Source organism: Lates calcarifer, linkage group LG20, assembly GCF_001640805.2.
Source record: "Lates calcarifer isolate ASB-BC8 linkage group LG20, TLL_Latcal_v3, whole genome shotgun sequence".
NCBI lineage: Eukaryota > Metazoa > Chordata > Actinopteri > Centropomidae > Lates > Lates calcarifer.
The window spans coordinates 17,896,746-17,915,556 of NC_066852.1; the positions used below are offsets into that span (position 1 = coordinate 17,896,746).

The 18,811-nt window shown below is 39.3% G+C and overlaps 1 protein-coding gene across 4 annotated transcripts in view; it reads left to right on the forward strand.

The window, feature by feature from the left end:
• gabrg2 (gamma-aminobutyric acid type A receptor subunit gamma2) overlaps positions 1 to 18,811 on the forward strand; it is a 50,074-nt gene that overhangs the window by 11,667 nt on the left and 19,596 nt on the right. For all 4 annotated transcript variants that reach the window (XM_018692079.2, XM_018692080.2, XM_018692081.2 and 1 more), the window contains exons 3-6: positions 3,141 to 3,208; positions 6,369 to 6,589; positions 8,592 to 8,674; positions 10,674 to 10,811. In XM_018692079.2, coding sequence (XP_018547595.1) covers positions 3,141 to 3,208; positions 6,369 to 6,589; positions 8,592 to 8,674; positions 10,674 to 10,811 — 510 coding nt within the window. The remainder of the gene's footprint in view (positions 1 to 3,140; positions 3,209 to 6,368; positions 6,590 to 8,591; positions 8,675 to 10,673; positions 10,812 to 18,811) is intronic.

An 18,811-nucleotide genomic window follows, 5' to 3' on the forward strand; every position in this document is an offset into this window, starting at 1 on the left:
TGAAGGACAGAATATATGTGCTGCCTCAACTTTTTCCTCACATCTTCCACTGAGAGGTTAATGCTGTGCCGCCCAGATTCCAACCCCTTCTGACCTAATGCAGCTTTAAAGCATGACTAATGAATTGACTGAAATGATGGCACAAGATGAAAGCAGCTGAGTAACAGGGGTGTATATAGTAAATCCCTTGCACTGAACTGATTTGATGGTTTTTCTATATAGTGTACACTATGTGCAATGCTATATAAAATGTGGCACATTCCATGAAGGGCATCGTCTTTATTCTTAAGACGTAAGAAGTAGGCTTTGGCTATAAATTGAAGAGCAGCTCATATCTGCTTTGAGGTTCTGCTTCAACCCAGAGAGCCGCTGTGTAGCTGGGCGGCTGGCTGCCACTGTCTTAACCATCATCTTCAAACGCACTATGATCTTGCTCTCTCAGCGTTGGTCTTCCAGCTGCTGCCAAGTTACACAGCTACAGAAGGGTTATAATTAGCTGGCTATACTGTCATCTGAGCCACCAACCAATCACCCAACCAACCAAACCGAGGCAAAGCAAAGTTTCTCCTCCACTCCTCAGAGTGCTGAAATGCTGTGGATTTAGATTTGTCGCTGATTATGCCACAGCTTCCCTTTGAAGTCCATTGTGATGCTCATTTAATTTTAATGCCCCTGCAGTCTTCTGCTCATATGAAAACTGAAGCAAATAGGACAGAGACATTGAGAGAGAGAAAGAATTTGAAAATCACCTCATTCTTAAATCACAATACATGGTATACATGGTATTGATCGAGGTCAATGGCTTCTAGAGAATAGATTTAGAGAATAGTTTCATAGCATTCACAAATATGAAGAGCAACATAAAGGAGAGGACATAAAGTTATTGTACAGTGAGGCTGCCGGTCGAAATGCTCAGCAATGCATGGGGACGCGCTTGGTCATTTGGAATCTGTGAGCTAATTCTATCAGCTTTTTACCAGGATGTCTGTGGTGGGTGTATTGGCACATTCAGACAGCAAGTTAGAAATTGTAGCACAGCCACTTTATGTTCACTAACATCTTGGAGAGATGTTTCCTTGGCACCTGTTTGTGCAGTAACGAAAGACATACACTTTCCAGCTGGCTGTATAAAATAAGAGAATTAATTTGTTTTTATCTTCTATTTATGCCATGCACACAACTTTATACTTGATTTTGCTAATAGTGCAGTCCAGGGTAGTATATTTGTTTTTTTTTTTGCTTTTTCAGACTACATATGTTCTAATGATGCCACTGCACTGTTATTCATAGCCACTTGCTGATATATCTGGCCATAAGCAATACCTAATTCTATCTAATTATGCGAGGCCATTAACAGTGATGTGGGTGATTGTGTGTGTATCTATGAGTTTGTTCATGTATGTGCATGTGTGGAGGGTGTAGGTGCAGTATATGTTCATGTATGCCTGGGAGTGACATGAAAAATGGATGGAAACCTGCACTTGGTCCCTCTGTCTATCTCTTATACTCACTATAGCTTTGCACATCAAGCCTCAAGGCTGCGTGAGTCTTAACCTTACTCGCCTCTCAGACACAACGTCCACTCATCCATAAACATAAGCATTAGAAAGCAAAGTGTAGAAGCTGATCTGGGCTGACTCAGAAGATCTGACAGAGCATGGAGGTCCATTTGACGCCGAGCTGTCCAGTTTCCTAAGCCATCCTTTGTTTGACATCTGGCTGTCTGTCTTACTATACCCGGCATAGGCAGCAGACACCGAGAAGTGTAATGCATGGCGATGGACGAATGTACATATGCAGGTGCACAAGCGGAGATTATTCATTTATTTTTATATACATGAAGGCATACAGGCAACTACTTGTGTGTGCACTAGTTAGGATATTATCCTCAACTGAAATCAAGCACTTTCTAACACATTTCCACTGTGGCTGCTGCTCCAGTGTTATGTGATACATTCATCAGGTGATCTCTTTTGAGCTAAGAAATTGTAGTCTTTCCTCAAACCTGGTCAAGTCAGAATATTTATGGGGCACTTTTAACCAACAAGTGCCTCTCCATGTGAGCGTGAGGCAAACACCAGCAGGTCTGTGAGGAAAGAGAGTAAATGATTGACTATCAAGAGGAACTCACAGGCCTCAAGCATGGAAGGGCAGGGAAACGGATGGATGGGATGTTGCGCAGGGCACAAAGGTATTCTGGTAAATAGGTCAGGAGTTTGGCCGTAAATACAGACAAAGTGTGTGGTTCATTGGCAGGAAGCCTGTTTGAAGAGGAAGTCAGTTGCAGTCTCTTCAAAGACGAAGGGAAATCTGAGCCAGGATTCTATTCCATCAGCACTATCTGACGTATCCTAGACCTAGTGAAATTCTCTTATGGGATTATTTAATTTAAGTGAATTACTAGGATGGAGTGGACAAAGTGTCATAAGCTTTTACAGTAACAAGAGTCAAAAACCTCCATCCCAGTTATTTCTTTCCTTGAAACGAATGTGTATTGGATCAAAAAGATAAAATAGCTGTCAATGTATTATTTTTATGAATACCAATATTTATTATTATTGTTATTGATGCTATAGCAAACACCTGAGACAATTATAGTGTCAATGGCTGATTAAAAACATCTCTGAGGTGAGAAAAGCAATATATAATGTAACTTAATATCAAAATAGCATTGAAATATTGCTCTAATATTATATAAAGTATTAGCTTATTAGCTTATACTTTACTATTTACCACTAGTTTGTTCTTGATAAGAAAATATCCACTTGATATTTTGTGCAATATGAGACAGTTTACTTCATATTATACTGTATTATTCTGTGTTGTTTTATTAGAAGACTTTACATGCTTTTTCAGTCCAGTGCTTATCTCTTTAGTGAACATAGGGCTGACAGTATGCACAGCACATTTTGTTTTGCCTGTCTACCAGGTGTGTATCAGACAGCACTTTCTTTCTGAAAACTAGCTGAGGAGTGGTGCTAGCAACTTAGCAACTTAGCATTCACATATTTACATTCACAAATGTAATGTTACTTTCTTCTTCTTCAGTGATGATGATGATGATGATGATGATGATGATGATAATGGAAATCGATAAACATCATCACCTCAAAATTGTGTTTTTCTGTTCTTCTTTGCAGTCAAACCAACAGTGATCCACACAGACATGTTTGTCAATAGCATCGGCCCAGTAAATGCCATCAACATGGTGAGTAATACTTGAATTTGATGATGATGTGTCATCATTGCTATTAATAACCAGCATGATACTGTATGTATAATTTAAGGAGTCATGGAGCTGTGTCTTCAGCCTGCCTCCATACTTGGGGAGGTGAGAGTATAAAGACTCTGAAAGTAGCTTCTCTTCTCTACTGGAGCTGGCTGTGATTCAGTGTCTTCCTCAAGCACACTTCAGCAGGGCAGATGCTCGCTGTCATGGAGGATTGGCTGGTCCACCTAATCACTATGCTACCCCACTGCCCTTGTAGTATAGCAACACAATGCAGGTGTCAATCAGCTACTTAACTACTGTGTTGGCCTTTGCACTAGAGTATGAACGAGATGAACGAGAGCCATTCCATGCATGTGGTTGCATTAAACACCACTAATTTTGAATCAGAATACTGATTAACAGTCAACCAGTTGTGCTGCTCAACACACAGGCCAGATCTCAAAGCAGCATATTTGTGAATGGCTGTGCGTGCTCGCAAATCCTCACTTTCTCACTTTGCACTTGCCAAGAATTGCATCAGCTACAATCTGAGGTGTCACCTGTTCAAGCTCTTTGCTATTTATTCAAAAAGATGCAACAATGTGTGATTTTCCTTGGATCTAGTTTGATGTTATTCAGGCTTTTGATCATTTCTGTCGTTATGGTTTAAGTGACAGATTAAAATTGCACTAAATTTATTTCTCTTCATGAGCTGCGATGTTGTTTATTCTCTACAAACATTTGTGTTGGTGAAAATGAAAAGCTTTTGTCCTTATAAATCCTATATAAGAACTTTAAAATAACCTTGCAGCCATGTGACTTATACTGTAAGTTAACCTTGCTATTAGCAAAGACATGCATCCTTTATATTACTAGCCATTTAGTATTGGTGTTAGTATCTGACTGTGGATTTGGTATTTCTTTTGTTATAATTCCTAGTGTATGCTTTTTAAAACAATTGATTAAGTACCAATAGAGTAAATAAAAAATAGTAATGTTTTTAATCACTTTATTACTTTAAAAAGCTGTAAAAAAGTATATGTGGAAGTGGTTATATTACTTGTACAAAGATGCACAACAGTTTCAGCTAATATGAGCAGGAGAACTGGTTATTTGTACATGATCTATTTCCAAAAATCATATCAGTGTATTCCTATTAACAAAAAAACAAATAAACAAAACTTTTAGAGTCGCAAGTGTTGTAAATGCTGCATTTCAGCTGTCAGATTCAGATAGGAAGACCCTACTCCATGTTGCTTTTTGATTGCCACTAGTAAAGTTGATAAATAACCCAATCCTAGCAGTAATAGAATATTTAGTTGTTATGTTGCAGTGATGACTAAAATAGGGCAGAATTGGTTATCTGATAGTGGTGAGGAAAAAGGTTTGTCTGAGAGAAGGAGAGAATTATAAATTGAGCGTCTCTCGCAAAACTCACATCAGCATTGTTTTATGTGTCATTGTTTTCTGTTGCATGTCCCTGCTGAGAACCCACTTCTTTTGTAATTCTGCAGAGCAGCCTGCTCTACATGGTGGTGGCGTTCCATTTCACTTAGTCTTAGCTAAAACACCCACTCTCAATAACTGCAGTCACAGTGAAGTTGGAAGAGGAGTGTTGATGGGATCGGTTAGAAAATGTGTTTGTGCCTTCATTAGAGAGTCTGCATGCGTGGATGGGCGTGTGTGCCTGTGTGTGTGTGACGAGGGCACTCTGCTGACATGAAAGGTTGACTGATTGCTCCGCATTTATATGTAATCAGTATGGTTGGGCCAGTGCATTCACACTATGACATGACAAATGTGGTGGGGTTTGGCAGATTTTCTGAAGAGCAGAGAATAGATGCATGGTGCGGGGGCGTGCATCTAAGCATGAGCACAATTTTGAATCCTTAATTATGTGCTGGGAATCATTCGAAATATGGCAAAGTTACAACTCGTGCAGGTGTAAGAGAGGGGAAATGGATGGGAGAGACAGAGGGATAAAGAAAAGAGAGAAAGAAAGATCAAGGTGTGAAGAAGAAAGGGAATCATAAATTGATGCGTTTTAGCCACTAGAGATGAGCAGTTCTTAACTGTTCTTAGATGTGTGCAACTGTTTGAATTGAAATAAGTGTGATTCTGTGGAAGAATCCTCAGTATATACATAGGTTAAAGGAAAAAACTGATGTTTATCCCACTCAACAGGGTCCAGATGAAGATCCTAAGGCACTCATTTCATCTTTCATCATTGGATTTGGACTGTCTATCTGCCCTTTGTGGGGAAAAAAAATGATGTTGAAAGGGTGGTTACGTTGCTGAAAATGTTGTTTTTTTAAAAATCTCATTTAGGATTCTTTGGCATGGATTTTGGCTTTATTGTTAGGCTAAGCTTTGTCAGGAAGTTAATGCCTCTATGCCCTCTTGCTCACAAATCCCCAGATCTTTTTTTTTTCCCTCCCTGCTGCTGTACTTCACTTTGAACCTCAGGGCTCAACCATTCCAAGTAACAAAATAAATAAGAAAAACTGATAGCTCCCTCTCACTCACTGCCTCCCCTTTTCCCTCACACATTAGACCACGTCTCACCCGTGCTCTTAGCTCTTCAGCTCTGCTCATGCTGTTTTTATCCTTCATGTGTATGTTCTAACACAGCTCTCGCAAGGACTGAATGGGAGACAGAAGGTTTTGTCAGGCTCAGGACAAAGTGCTGACGGTACAGCAAGTTATGAGGTTAGATAATACTTGAGCAATGGCAATGGGAAATTTTAATTGCCGTGTTGAACATTTCATTTTTGGGTTGAGGGCGTCAGGATGGTCTTTCTCAACAGAACTCTTGTCACAAAAGGACGTCTTGGTCTGAATAGACTCCATTTTGTCTGAGGGAAAAATACTCTCAAATGTTTTCAAGCATTACATTTCCACTGGCATAGAAAAATTCCCTTCAGACAGAAGAAACGGAGGAGTGCTTTTGGAGCCCACGTTTTGATTTGATCTTGTTGCATCTCACAGTTAAAAGCCACACACTGGTGACAGTGTCGGTTCCAAACAATAATGTTTGCTAAGGTCTTTCCTGACAAACAGGGACTTTTATCTGGTGTGTTGCATAAAGCATGTTCAGCATTTAAACTGAAGTTAAACATAACAATTTCGGGTGAAACTGTGTTTTATCTGTCGTCAGGAATACACCATCGACATCTTTTTTGCCCAGACCTGGTATGACAGAAGGTTAAAATTCAACAGCACAATGAAGGTTCTGCGTCTCAACAGCAACATGGTTGGGAAGATCTGGATCCCAGACACTTTTTTCCGCAACTCCAAGAAGGCTGATGCTCACTGGATCACCACTCCCAATCGAATGCTTCGAATCTGGAATGATGGCCGAATACTCTACACCCTCAGGTAAAACATCATGGATGCCTGAGATGAGATGTTAGTAATTGAGCTGATTCGGGTATTTCTCATTCATTTGTGACCCACAGCTTAATTGACTGTATATAACTGGGTGGCAGAACAATCCAATTTAGTCATTACTACCATTTTATCACACTGAAAGCTTTAATTGTCATTTTTCATTATCCATGCCACTGTGCATCCTGTTTTAAAACTAGTTTATCTGAAAGAAAGTATCCTGGAACCTCACAGATCATTTTCAATTTCCAAGGGGTATTATCAAGGGTAGTAGACCAATATGCCTGTGCATGCATTGTTTAGACCCACAACCAGAACCGCTCCTCTGTCAATCATCGCATCAAACCCACCCCATTTTAGATAAATGGTTGTGAGTGTAGGCGAGCCAGTCCCATCTGTGAGAGCACATAAACATGAGCTTGCTGATTGCTTTGGTTTTCAGAATAAAAAGAAAGCGCTTCTAATTACAAATTAAGTGGGGAAAAAAGCTTCTTTTTTTTCAATGATGGAATGATGGCTACGATAATAGAGAATTCAAAATCTGTTTATCTAACCAAATAATTCTAGTACTTTCAGCTGAACAAAGAAGAGAACAATGGATATCTGTGAAAAATACTGTACATGCTAACTAGTCTTAGCAATTTGAGCAGTAAAGCTGGACTATCAACTAAACAGCATTTTATTTCTTATTTGTATTATAATCACTTTGTATTATAGCCACTAAGATACTTCTGGCTCTTCCTGGAGTCCATCAAAAGGAACAAGCACAGCGTGTGCTATAGAAAGCATTCTGAAGTACCCAACCATTTACTACCTCTCTACATAAATGATTCATGATAGGGATTATCCTGAACAGGCCCTGGGCAATCTTAAATTTCAGCATTTTAAATTTAACATTAATTAGCATGCATGGAAATCTGTCTTACTGAATGAGGCAGGAAGTTGTTGAGTGACAAGGGAATACTGGAACTGTATTGTCCTCAAATTGTGTTTTTAGGTGCTCTTGCATTGTATGCCTTAAAAGAGATCATTTTTCATTTTCTTCCATGTTCTTTTAATAGTTTGTGCGTCTGAAATGCTTGGAAAGATTTTTTAATTATATAAATATTATACAAATTCTAAACACAGCTAGATTGTCTAATGACCCGTTCTTGCCTGAAGAACTTGAGTCTGGAAGATTACAGTAGCCAGACAGCCACTGCTCTGATCGGCTGGAAGTACTAGATGATTTTTGTTTTTTTAGCCCCTTTCTCATGAAATTACTAGTTGCACAATATCAACTCTGTGTGTGAAACCTCACTACATATTATTTGTCAGTGCAAAACAGATTTATAAGGAATTAATAAGAAATATGTGACATGTGTAAAACCAGAGGGTAGATTACAGGGAAATATTAATTGTGCTTATTATTTGCATGGCATCATAAATACAGTGGACACTTACACTGACACCACAATATATCATCTGTGATAATAAGAGCCAAAGTGAACTCTTCTGGACTCAATCAAGCCGTGATGGATGTTCTCCTGTGCAGAACACTACCCCCTTCACTTCATTAATTTGTTAAAGAACTCTGAATTTAACCACTGGTTAATTAGGATGACCGCTGTGATTCGGAGGACAATGATACATGACAATAGCTAGTGCATGGATGGGTAAAGTCATTTAAGGTCATTCTCTCATTAAGGGGAAGTTTAATGACTTTGCCTTCAAACTCCCTCAAGTGTGAAAAGAAGAGACGGGTGTGTTGCTGTGAAAAACATCAATTTAGTTTAGTGAAATTTTAATTAATGATGCCTGGTTAATACTGATAAGGTTAGAGGTTTAACCTCTTTTCCAAAATAATATTTAGTGTTAATGTTTTTTTTTTGCAATACACTAGTAAAATATGAATTCACATGTGTACATTTTTCTATTTTTGATATATATATATATTTTTTTACTATAGTAACTGAGTCAGTGCAAACTGACTCCAAACATTGTGTCTCTGCAGGTTGACCATCGATGCTGAGTGCCAGCTTAAACTGAACAACTTCCCAATGGATGAGCACTCATGTCCCCTGGAGTTTTCAAGCTGTAAGTTTGGCCATATGCTGATGCCCTACTGTCTTACCCCACCCTCTCTTCCTCTGTGTCATCTCACACACACACACACATACACACACACACGTGCACTATGGCCATAAATAAGCAACATATGGGTGTAACAGAGACATAATTTAAGGAACAGTTATGCAACAGGCCAAACCAAGGAATCCAAACTGCAGTCATCACAGGAATTCTTTCACAGCACTCTACTCTCCTGAAAAACAATAAGATGTGTCATACTGTGCATCTATTTAGGTTTAACAGATTGATGCACATATGAAAGTATGTGTACAGTTATAGAATGTACATATATCTTACAGTCTTTGCTTGCTCTCAGTCTTTGAAGACCTCAGTAATACATCAGAAAAAATTAACAATGTTCATGTGTTATAATATGAAAGCTGTGAACAAAAACATTTGTCAAACCATTCATTCATCCATTCATAGTATTTACTGGCATTCAGTAAGGGGATTTAATCATAGATGTCTCATTGCCAACTTGACCAAAGGCAAAGATGTGATTGATTTTCCAGCACTTTGTCAATACTGTTCTAAAACACATTTCAAAAAGTGACATGAGTCCAAATGAGTCACTGCCTCTGTTGTGAGGAGCGGATGGTGGGGCGAGTTATGCTAACGAGGCTGGTATGTATCTACAAAGAGATGCACCATGGGATATTCTCTAGAGAGAATGCTTCCTAAATAGCTCCAGAGCAACAAGAAAGAGAAACTGGGGGGTGGCAGGCCTAAAAATGGAACAGAGGCATTCATTTAAATTTGATGAAAGCCATGGATGTTTTTTAAAACTTTGAGAATCGCTTGATGTACAGTACCATGAGCTCAATCTCAGAGGCGGCAGGCGGGGCAGTGCGCAGCGATTTATCACGCGGCATATTTTCTCAACACGTGCCACAAAGCAACAAAGCATGGTACATTTTTCAGTGTCACCTCTTGGCAGTGGTTTTGACTGTGGCTAGATTACATTGTATTCAATTGGTGAATGACTTGTAAATATATAGATAAATTATTACATGTTAATTTAAATATTTTAATTGCTGAATTCAAAGACTGAGCTCCAAGAGCATTGTTCTAACTTCCCAAAGACACACTGAATCAATAATTTGTCGTGGATGCATTGACAGTGAAAGAGCAGACTGTCTGTCTGGCTGACAGTAATGTGGCAAATGGGAAGATCCTCCCATTCCCTGCTCCTGTGAGGCATTATTGGATATCTGAGAGCACTTTAGTCATAAAGGCATTTAAAGTTTGTACTGAGGAAAAGTTCACGTGCATTATTCAAGCCACTCCCTCATCAGCTGCACACAGCTCACCACTAGAGTGAAGATGACACTACACTGAGCTCTTAAGAGAATCATTACAGTCAGACTTGAACACCTGTAGTGGGGAACATTTAGTCAGGTCTATTCACAGGATATAGAGCCCATTCCAAAATTCAACTTGCTATTAGTTTTGAATAAACGTGAATCAGTATCAGACAAATAAGATTACTATTGTGATTCTCACAAACAGAGAGCTTGCATTTGAAGTAATAAAATGACTGAAATCCAACTCATAGCCAGACGCGGATCAATGTTGTAATTTTTGCTGTTAACTCAGCTCAGTGTTTCAGAAAAGAGACGTTTTCTCCCCACAGATGGGCTGGATATTTTGTCAACATGTTGTGCGGGAGTCTGTTACATAATGGTTCTTTCATGAAACAGTTTATTTGCAAGCTAGCTGTGCTAGCTTTGTGGGTATGGATTATTCTGAAATAAAACAGACTGTGCTCTTTGTTTCTGTTTCATATTGAACAGTATTGCACCACATTGTTTTATATAGCAGAGAGCATATCAAAGCAGTCCAGTCTTAAGATATTTCCTAAAAGATATGAATATTAGTCTTTGAAAACACTGTGCCTCTTTTGCACCAAGCCTCTCTCCTCTCAGCTAAGCTCCATGTCAAACTAACTCTGTTCTCTCTTGTTCAGATGGCTACCCCAGGGAGGAGATTGTGTACAAGTGGAAAAGGAGCTCAGTGGAGGTTGGGGACATTCGCTCCTGGAGGCTCTACCAGTTCTCCTTTGTGGGCCTGAGGAACACCTCTGAGATTGTCAGGACTGTCTCAGGTAAGGAAACTGTATATTCTATTCTTTTTTTCTACCAAATGGTCGACTGAATACACTTGTACTTCACCAGGGACACCCTGCATTGGATATTGTGTGTGTGACAGGGGTCATTTCTTGAACACTGAACATTGGTGCAATTTTCATGTTGGGCAATATATGTTTTAATCTGGTATCACATGAACATAGTAAATATGAAATTATGAGGGCCATTCTTATTCTTGTAAACGATCTCTGTTGATCTATAGATTGATCTGGTTCATATCTGTTGCCAGAGATTGCAACGTAAACTTTTAGAGAAACAGGAACATGATCCATAATATTTTTATCCACTTTTAGTTCTCACTCCCTCAAGTAAAATTCATAAGGGCTACCTATTGTATATCTCACTTCCCCTGTGGGAAGTGTAGTGCGCAGACCAATTTTTAATAGAGCACCGTCTTGCTGACAGAGTGAGATGGTACATTTACAGCAGCTATGGATTTATTGTTAGAACTATGAATATTACTCACTCAGTGCATGCGCTTTAACTTTTTCAGTCAAGTTTTTTTTCTATCACTCCTTTTGGATATCTTGCTCCAATTTTTTTTTCCATAACTCGACCTGATGGTTCAAACTGAGATCATTTAAAAGGCAATTTTGAATGTGTATTACAATTGTGGAATTTTGATCCTTAGTTTTATGGCTACTGCTTCCATAATGGATGTGCAGTAAACTCTAAGCTAGACGGTGGCATAACCTATAGTACAGCTTGTGCCAAAACCTTGCAATTCCGGTCAGCTGACGTATTTGCATCAACCTGTCTGCACTGTCTTAAAGTAGTAACTCCACACTGCCTAACCTAATGAAAGGGTTACAAAGGAATATTGTACAATATGGACTGATTACATTTCATATATTATAAAAGCCTTTACTTGAAAAAACAGAAATAGAGTTCAACAGTAAGACTTTAAAATATTGACTTTTTAGACTACATTTCTCTCCCACCTCTCAGCTGCATTCATCTTTACATCTGAATCAACTGTCCTTCATGGTATGGTCTAACTAGAGTGTATAGATTTAAAGAACACACTTCCTCTGAAATAACACAGAGGAGTTGTTTTTACGGTATACTGGCTAAATTCCATTCAGAAATGATGGAATATAAATGTTCCCTTGAGGAAAAACAGCTTCTTTACCTGGACAGTGTTGTTGTTGTTTTAGAGAAGGGCTGAAACTGTGTTTCCATGCATATACTTGTTTATGTTTATATTCATGAGATGCCAGTAAGTAATGTATGTAATGTTCTGTGAGGGAGTATATGTGTTGTTTATGCTTCTCTGTGGTGTGAATGGAAGAGAGCCTGCCTCTGTGGCCAGAGGAGAATTCCTTCTCATTAGATTAGCTGAACTATCTAGACGAAGTGACGGAAATTGTAAAATCATGGCCTACTCTACCGTATATATTCAAGTAAAAGATCCCCTGATAAATTCTACTGTTTAAATACTTAGAGGGAAATACAGGCAAACCTAAACTTGCAACTTTAGACATTAAAAATAAAAGCTGTCAAATGGTTCCCTAACAACTTAAAGACTGTAGTCTTTTTCCTTTTTAGCTTCAACTCAATCCCCTTTTTATGAGATATTCAATTATCTGTTATGTGTGAGTATTGATTGAGGGGAGATGGATGTTTTTGGCTGTACTCCACCTGTTTAGAATATATTGTAGGCGGGAAGGCTACACAAAGTGAAGTCATTGTATCAGACTGGTAGTAGGGTCATTACTCTAGCTATCCTTTGTAGATCAGTACGTCTAGGCAGTTATAGTAGTACGCTGCTTTCCTTTCACAGTAAGAGCCCAGGCTGTCTTAGCTGTTTAGTGCACTTTCTTTTTTCTTTTTTTTCTTTTTTTAGATATATGTATGATATATTTTTGGTGGTGCAGGTGCAGTATCTAGTGATAATTTTTTAACGCTGTGCCATTCTGCACTTCACAGAAAGGTTTCTTTAAATGTGGATATGCTACCATTTGGTGGCAGTGGAATTAATGAACAGTACTCTCCTATGATGAACAGTTAAGCTGAAGGTAATATTGTGTTTGGAGTGTTTGCTGAGGGTGTAAAAGCTGTTATCCCTGTTAGGTAATCCAGTGCTCTACAACGATGAAAAACAAAAACTGTGACAAAACACCAAGAACCATCTGCTTTTAGAAAACACATTTTTTGGAATGTTTGATCACAGTGCACTTTTGATTTTGTTACATACAACAAAAAATCATGAATCAGGTTTCTGTCAGAGGAAAATGCCCTTTACTTTTCAGTGGTGACCAACAAACTGAGCTTTATCAGAAAAACAGAAAGACACGCTTGTATGCACACTTACACAAAGTAGCCATGGGAGTAACTGAATTCACCCAGTCGTTCTGTAATTTGTCATAGTTCAGCAGAGTGTCACTGCAATGTAATGCTTACACACACCCATACACACACACTACAGAGAGTGCCTTTGTGTGTACATGGGTGTTGCAAGACCAAATGCTTAGTCTGAAGTGGTGCAAGATGATTACAAAAAGATTTTGAAAACTGCTTGTAATTTTTTTTGTTTCTCTGGTTTAATCAAAAACATTTTTCAAGTGACAACATGAAAAGGGAATATGTGTAGGAGGATGAGCTGTAGTGGAGAGTTTTGTAGCATCCTCTGAATCTCTCTCTCTCTCTCTCTCTGATCTGGTTTGTTATTTCCACAAACAGCCATCTGCTCTCTTGTCAGAGCAAAGAACCTTGACTGTGGCTGTGAGACCTCTTGTCTCATTTTGCAGTCAGTTTGGGTATCTGACCTGTTTCAAGATTCATGAACACAACATCTGCCTCGAAAAGCAGTCAGTTAGGGCCTTATAACAGTCATCTCAAGCTAAATGCCTAAATGCTTATTGACAATATTGCACAAAACTTTTCTGTGGTAAATTCAGTGTAAACTGTTTGGCTCGTGCTTTTAAGATTCCTCTGGTATCCTCATTTCCTATTCCTTTTTCATTTTAGTCAAATGTGCATTAAAATATATAGAAATATGTTAAACTGTTAACAAGCATTTCATACATTTTTTTATCACTTACCATATCTCATCTTAATTATGTCATATAATGTAATTAGAGCTCCATCTTTACATGAAATGTACCATATAATGTGAATATTTTATTTTATGATTTTTATATAAATATCACAAACACCATTATTACTTTTGTTATACTGCTGCTTCATTTTCTTGGCTGAGGTTCTGTTAGCAGGGGGGCTACAGATTGTAGTGTAGTGAGCAGGAAGACTGTCCTCCAACCAGACAACCCTGGGGGTCAAGCTTTTATTCCAGCATCTGCTGGTGTGTACCGCTTAGTTACAGTTATTCTTTCAAATCTTTTGTACATTATTTCCATTCAAGCACAATGCTAAGTCACCATAAGTTAAACAGAGTTGAAAGGGGTCAGGTGAGGCAACAGAGGGACACATAATAGTAAGCTAAGCAGACAGGCAGTTCAGGTGAATTGGCCTGATCCAGACAATGATGACTGCAGCAAATAGCCAAAGGAAGAGATCCCCTCTCATTCTCTCAGACAAGCCAGTCACGCCCAGGCTCAACTTGTCACAGTATTAAAATATCATAGCATTGGTATATCTGTGCTTGTATTGTCTGAGTATTTAAAAAATAATAATAAAAAAAAGGGGGATGATAAAAAAGTGATGTATGATTTAAGAACGATTGAGTGATATTGTAATAAAAGGAGGCTGGGAGGGTGGAGGGGGTGGGGGTGACATGCCATCTGCTGCTCTGATGCAGTTGTGTTGTAGCTTTTTATAAAGGCTATGTCTGTTTTTATTTGGATTTTCTTCCCTCCCTCAGCCAGTGTCCAAAGGCTTAGTCTCTCAACATGTCACTTCACATCAGGGCTGCCTGTACTGCCTTGAAGCCTATACCTGCATTTACAAACACAGGCATGCACACACACATTTGCATGCATGCACACACTCTCTCAGGCCTGGAATTTAATTCACTGCCGCTTATGACAAGCAAGGACCCTTGAAAGGACACCAGTGGATGGAATAGATAGGAGCTAAAAGAGATGCAGAGGATTTGAATCTAGGACAGCCGAGGCGCAAGGTGCACAGCTAATGCTGCTGTTGAGTTAACTTCAAAGTTAAACCCTTGGTTGATGGGTTAACCTTGATGCTGGGTGCTGTGTTCTCACCCATCTGCCAGGTTGGGAGTTCAGACATGATCAGAACATCAGAGAGCAGATAGGGGACGGAAACAAAACAAAAAAAGAGAAGGGGGGGGAGAGGAAGAGTGGACAAATGATAGACAAGAGTGATAGGAGTAAAATGAAATGGGATGGTGGCTGTGACATTTTATTGTTCTTACAAAGAAAAATTACAGACCAGAATCCATGTTACACATATGGAGCCAGTTTATAAAGGTCAAAGTATATATACAGTTGTGTGGCTTTGAGTTGTGTGGACTTACTTTAACTGATGAAACATTTTGGGTTATGTCTCAGTAACAACGTAAGCAAACAATTTTCAACCTTCGACCTTGTATTTCAGACACTTGCAGCATATCTGAGATGCAGTGCAGCTAAGTCATATATACACTGTGTATGTAGTGGCTTGAAGTTTTAATTTACTAACACACCCTCAGAGCTTGACAAAACTAGAACGTGGCACTTTGGTAGCCATAAATTTGCATCCAACAATAGCGGTGTGGGTGCATTAATACCTTACAGATGTGTGTTTGGTAGATTAAGAGGCGGTAAAGGAAGATGTATTAAGAGGGGAAAACCAAGCAAGATGAATGAGTGATTTGTTTTATCAAGGTATGGGTGATTTGTCTTTTTGTCTAAAGCCACTGATTAATGTAGCCAGTGTGGTGCATTTACATTAACCATCAAATACTATCACAGGGATCTGTCTGTAGCTGTTAACCATCTTCCCTGCACATTAGTAGAACGAATGAGCTTTAAAAGAGCATCACTTAGTTGGGAAAGAGAGTCTTCTTTCCTACATAAGAGGAATCAATGCTGTTTTCTTTCTTTCTTATTTTGCAGCCAGCCTCACTTTTCTCAGCAGTGAATGATGGGATGGTCTATGCAAGACACAGGGTGGTTAATTTGCTGTCCTTTTAGCAGTGCACAAATGTATGCTTCGTGCATCAGCCAGTGGTACATCTCTCTGTGTGTCTGACAGTGTTAGAGCGCTTTGGTGTGTGCCTGTGTCCGTTCATTAATGCATGCTCCTATGTGTCCATTTGCTTGCATGCACATTTCTGTCTTTTTTTTTCTTTTTTTTTTACGTATTGAAAGCTATTCTTAGAGTGACCTTCCAAAAGCCATGGCGTGCAGCCCTGTTGTCTGTGTGCGCCCGCCTGTGTGATTCAGTTTGAGTGGAGAAAGCCCAGGGACACATCAGTGGCCCTCTCCCGATTACGGAGCGCCACAGTTTGCAGATGATTCTTTGATGGGGTGGATCTGGAGGCACTGTGGTTGAAAGGAAGTAGCCCGGCAAGAAGGAGACACTCAGCGAAACAAACACATGAATGCCCATGCGCAGTGTGATCATACATATATATAAACACACTGCGCATGGGCATTCATGTGTGACATGCCAAAGGATTCCCCTTATAGCATGGCAGAGTGCATTGCTGTTCCATCTTTAGGCCCTCAGTGCTGCGAATGGAGACCTAGACCATATTTTTATCCTCAGCTACACACACTCTTACACACAACTAAAATAGATGCAAGTCTGCTATAATGGAAAATAATGGAAGAGCCCCTAAGATGGGGTCCTTAGAATATAAAATTGTGCTAGCAGTTGCCAAGATTGGTCTTATAGAGGGGTCTTTGTTGAAGAAAATTATTGTCATTAGGTCCATAGATAACATCTGAGTTTTGTCTTTAGAGTATGAAACGATTAGTTGGGTTTTATCAAGGCTGTGTTGGGTTTTTGTGGCACTAATCTGTTCTTTTAAAGAAATCCACTTAAAAAAAATGGGTGGGACAGGCAAGCAGCTATATTACCTTGTTGTCAAGAGGTTTATGAAAGCTCCCATAGGTGGCGTAGTAATGGGTACGCCACATAAAGGCTCAATAGCAGAAAATCAAAGCAAATTAAAGGGGAAATGATATAAAATCCCTTGGAAAAAAAATGATGCCACCGAGACAAGGGCGCCTGTCACCGTCTGCCTGGTTTAATCAAGAAAAGATGGAGGAAGACAAAAACCAATAAAACCAAAATGCCAATAGTTTTTTATTGTTATGGAGGCATTGCATCCCTGATCAAATAAAACACTTGTGATGGCTCGAACATATTGCATGAAATTATTCTTCTTTCCTGTGCATAAATTGCTTTGATGATTAACACTTCATCCTTAGAATAATTCTGAAAAATGTAATAAGGAGATGCAATATGAGATCAAGTAACATGCAGATAGATACAGAGGAGGAAAATGTTCAATTGTGACTTTATGGTTGAATCACAGGCCCCCTGTCATGTTCATGTTAAGCATTTCAGTGATGCTCTGTTGTACGCATTAAGTTCACATAGAGGTGAAACTGCCATATATGCAAAGACAGATATAGGAGAGATGCAAGTTTTTTTTTTTTTAATCCAAAATTCTCACTAAATTAATTCAAACTAAAAACAGAAATAAAAAAAGATTACATAATAGGTGCATAAGAGGTTATCCCTGTCTTTCTGCTGTATAAGAAAACAGTCATTTAATCACAGTAATAATAAATTGCAGCTTTTTATCAGACCACGATCACTCCATCTTGCTGAAGGAAAAAGGTTAAGAGGCACTGAAACAATCTATTAGCTGTGGTGTGACTCTGTTGCTATAATAGTTGCTCCCTCTAATCTCTCCCTCCCTTCATCCCCTTTCCTCTCTCTCTCTCTCTCTCTCTGCATTCTCCCTCTTGCTTCTGGGTGATAGTTGTGATGGGCAGGAGTGGGAGGAAAAATGCTCTGACTCAGCCAGAATCCTCCTTTTGTGAAGTTAAATACCAATTTACACTCCTCCCCATCCCCTCTCTCCTATCCTCCACACACACACACACACACACCCTAACCCGCCCTATACACTAACAGTATTCACATTTACAAGTGTCTGCTCTATACAACCCCCTCCCTAACCCCTTCTTCTCTGCTCACTCTCGCGAAAGAGATGATTTTTATTTTGCGCCTGGTGTATTCCTGTGTCCTACTTTTTTCACACACAAACCCCTCACTTCCCCCCTTGCTCTCTCTATCTCTCTCCCTATCTCTCTCTCTCTCTCTCTCTCTGCCTTTCTCAGTTGACAGTCTAATAAGCCAGTAATTAACACCTGAAAATGGGGGATGGTGATAGGCCATAGGAGAAGAGATTGCTTTGGGAAAATAAGGCTCTTGTTTTCCTCCCCATCGACCACCACCTGCATATAAAAGAGCATCAGTGGTGCACAGCACAGGAGCACAGATTTAGAAAAATAGATTTTCTTTTTTTGCCTTTGCGATATGTTAGATTGTCAGTCCTTTCAATGTTCTCTATGCATGTTTGTTCTTTTTTTGGAGGACAGACTATGAAGCACACAAGAATATGAACTGAAGTTAGTGAGGGACGGTCAAGAAAGCACAACTTGAAGTTGCAGCATGAGTTTCACAGCAATAAACTAGGCCACTGGAATACATTGACTACAAAATTAAATCATCATCTAATTTGCAAGAGAGAGAAAGAGGGGGGAAGCAAGTGGACATAAATAAGTGAGGTTGTTGTTAGCTCCTGTTTTTTTGGGTGAGATGCTGGGAAGGAAAGATGGAGGTCATGAGGCAGAGAGATGCGCAAAAAAAAAGAGGAAGGGGGGAAAAAAGAAGAGGATGTTCAGCAGCTGGCAGAGATGCTGTCATTCTGAAACATCATTCTCACTCTAACAATATGTAACACTGGGAGGTCAGACGTAAGTAGGTGTGGTTGTTCTAAGATGTTGACAAGGAGATGAGGATGAGG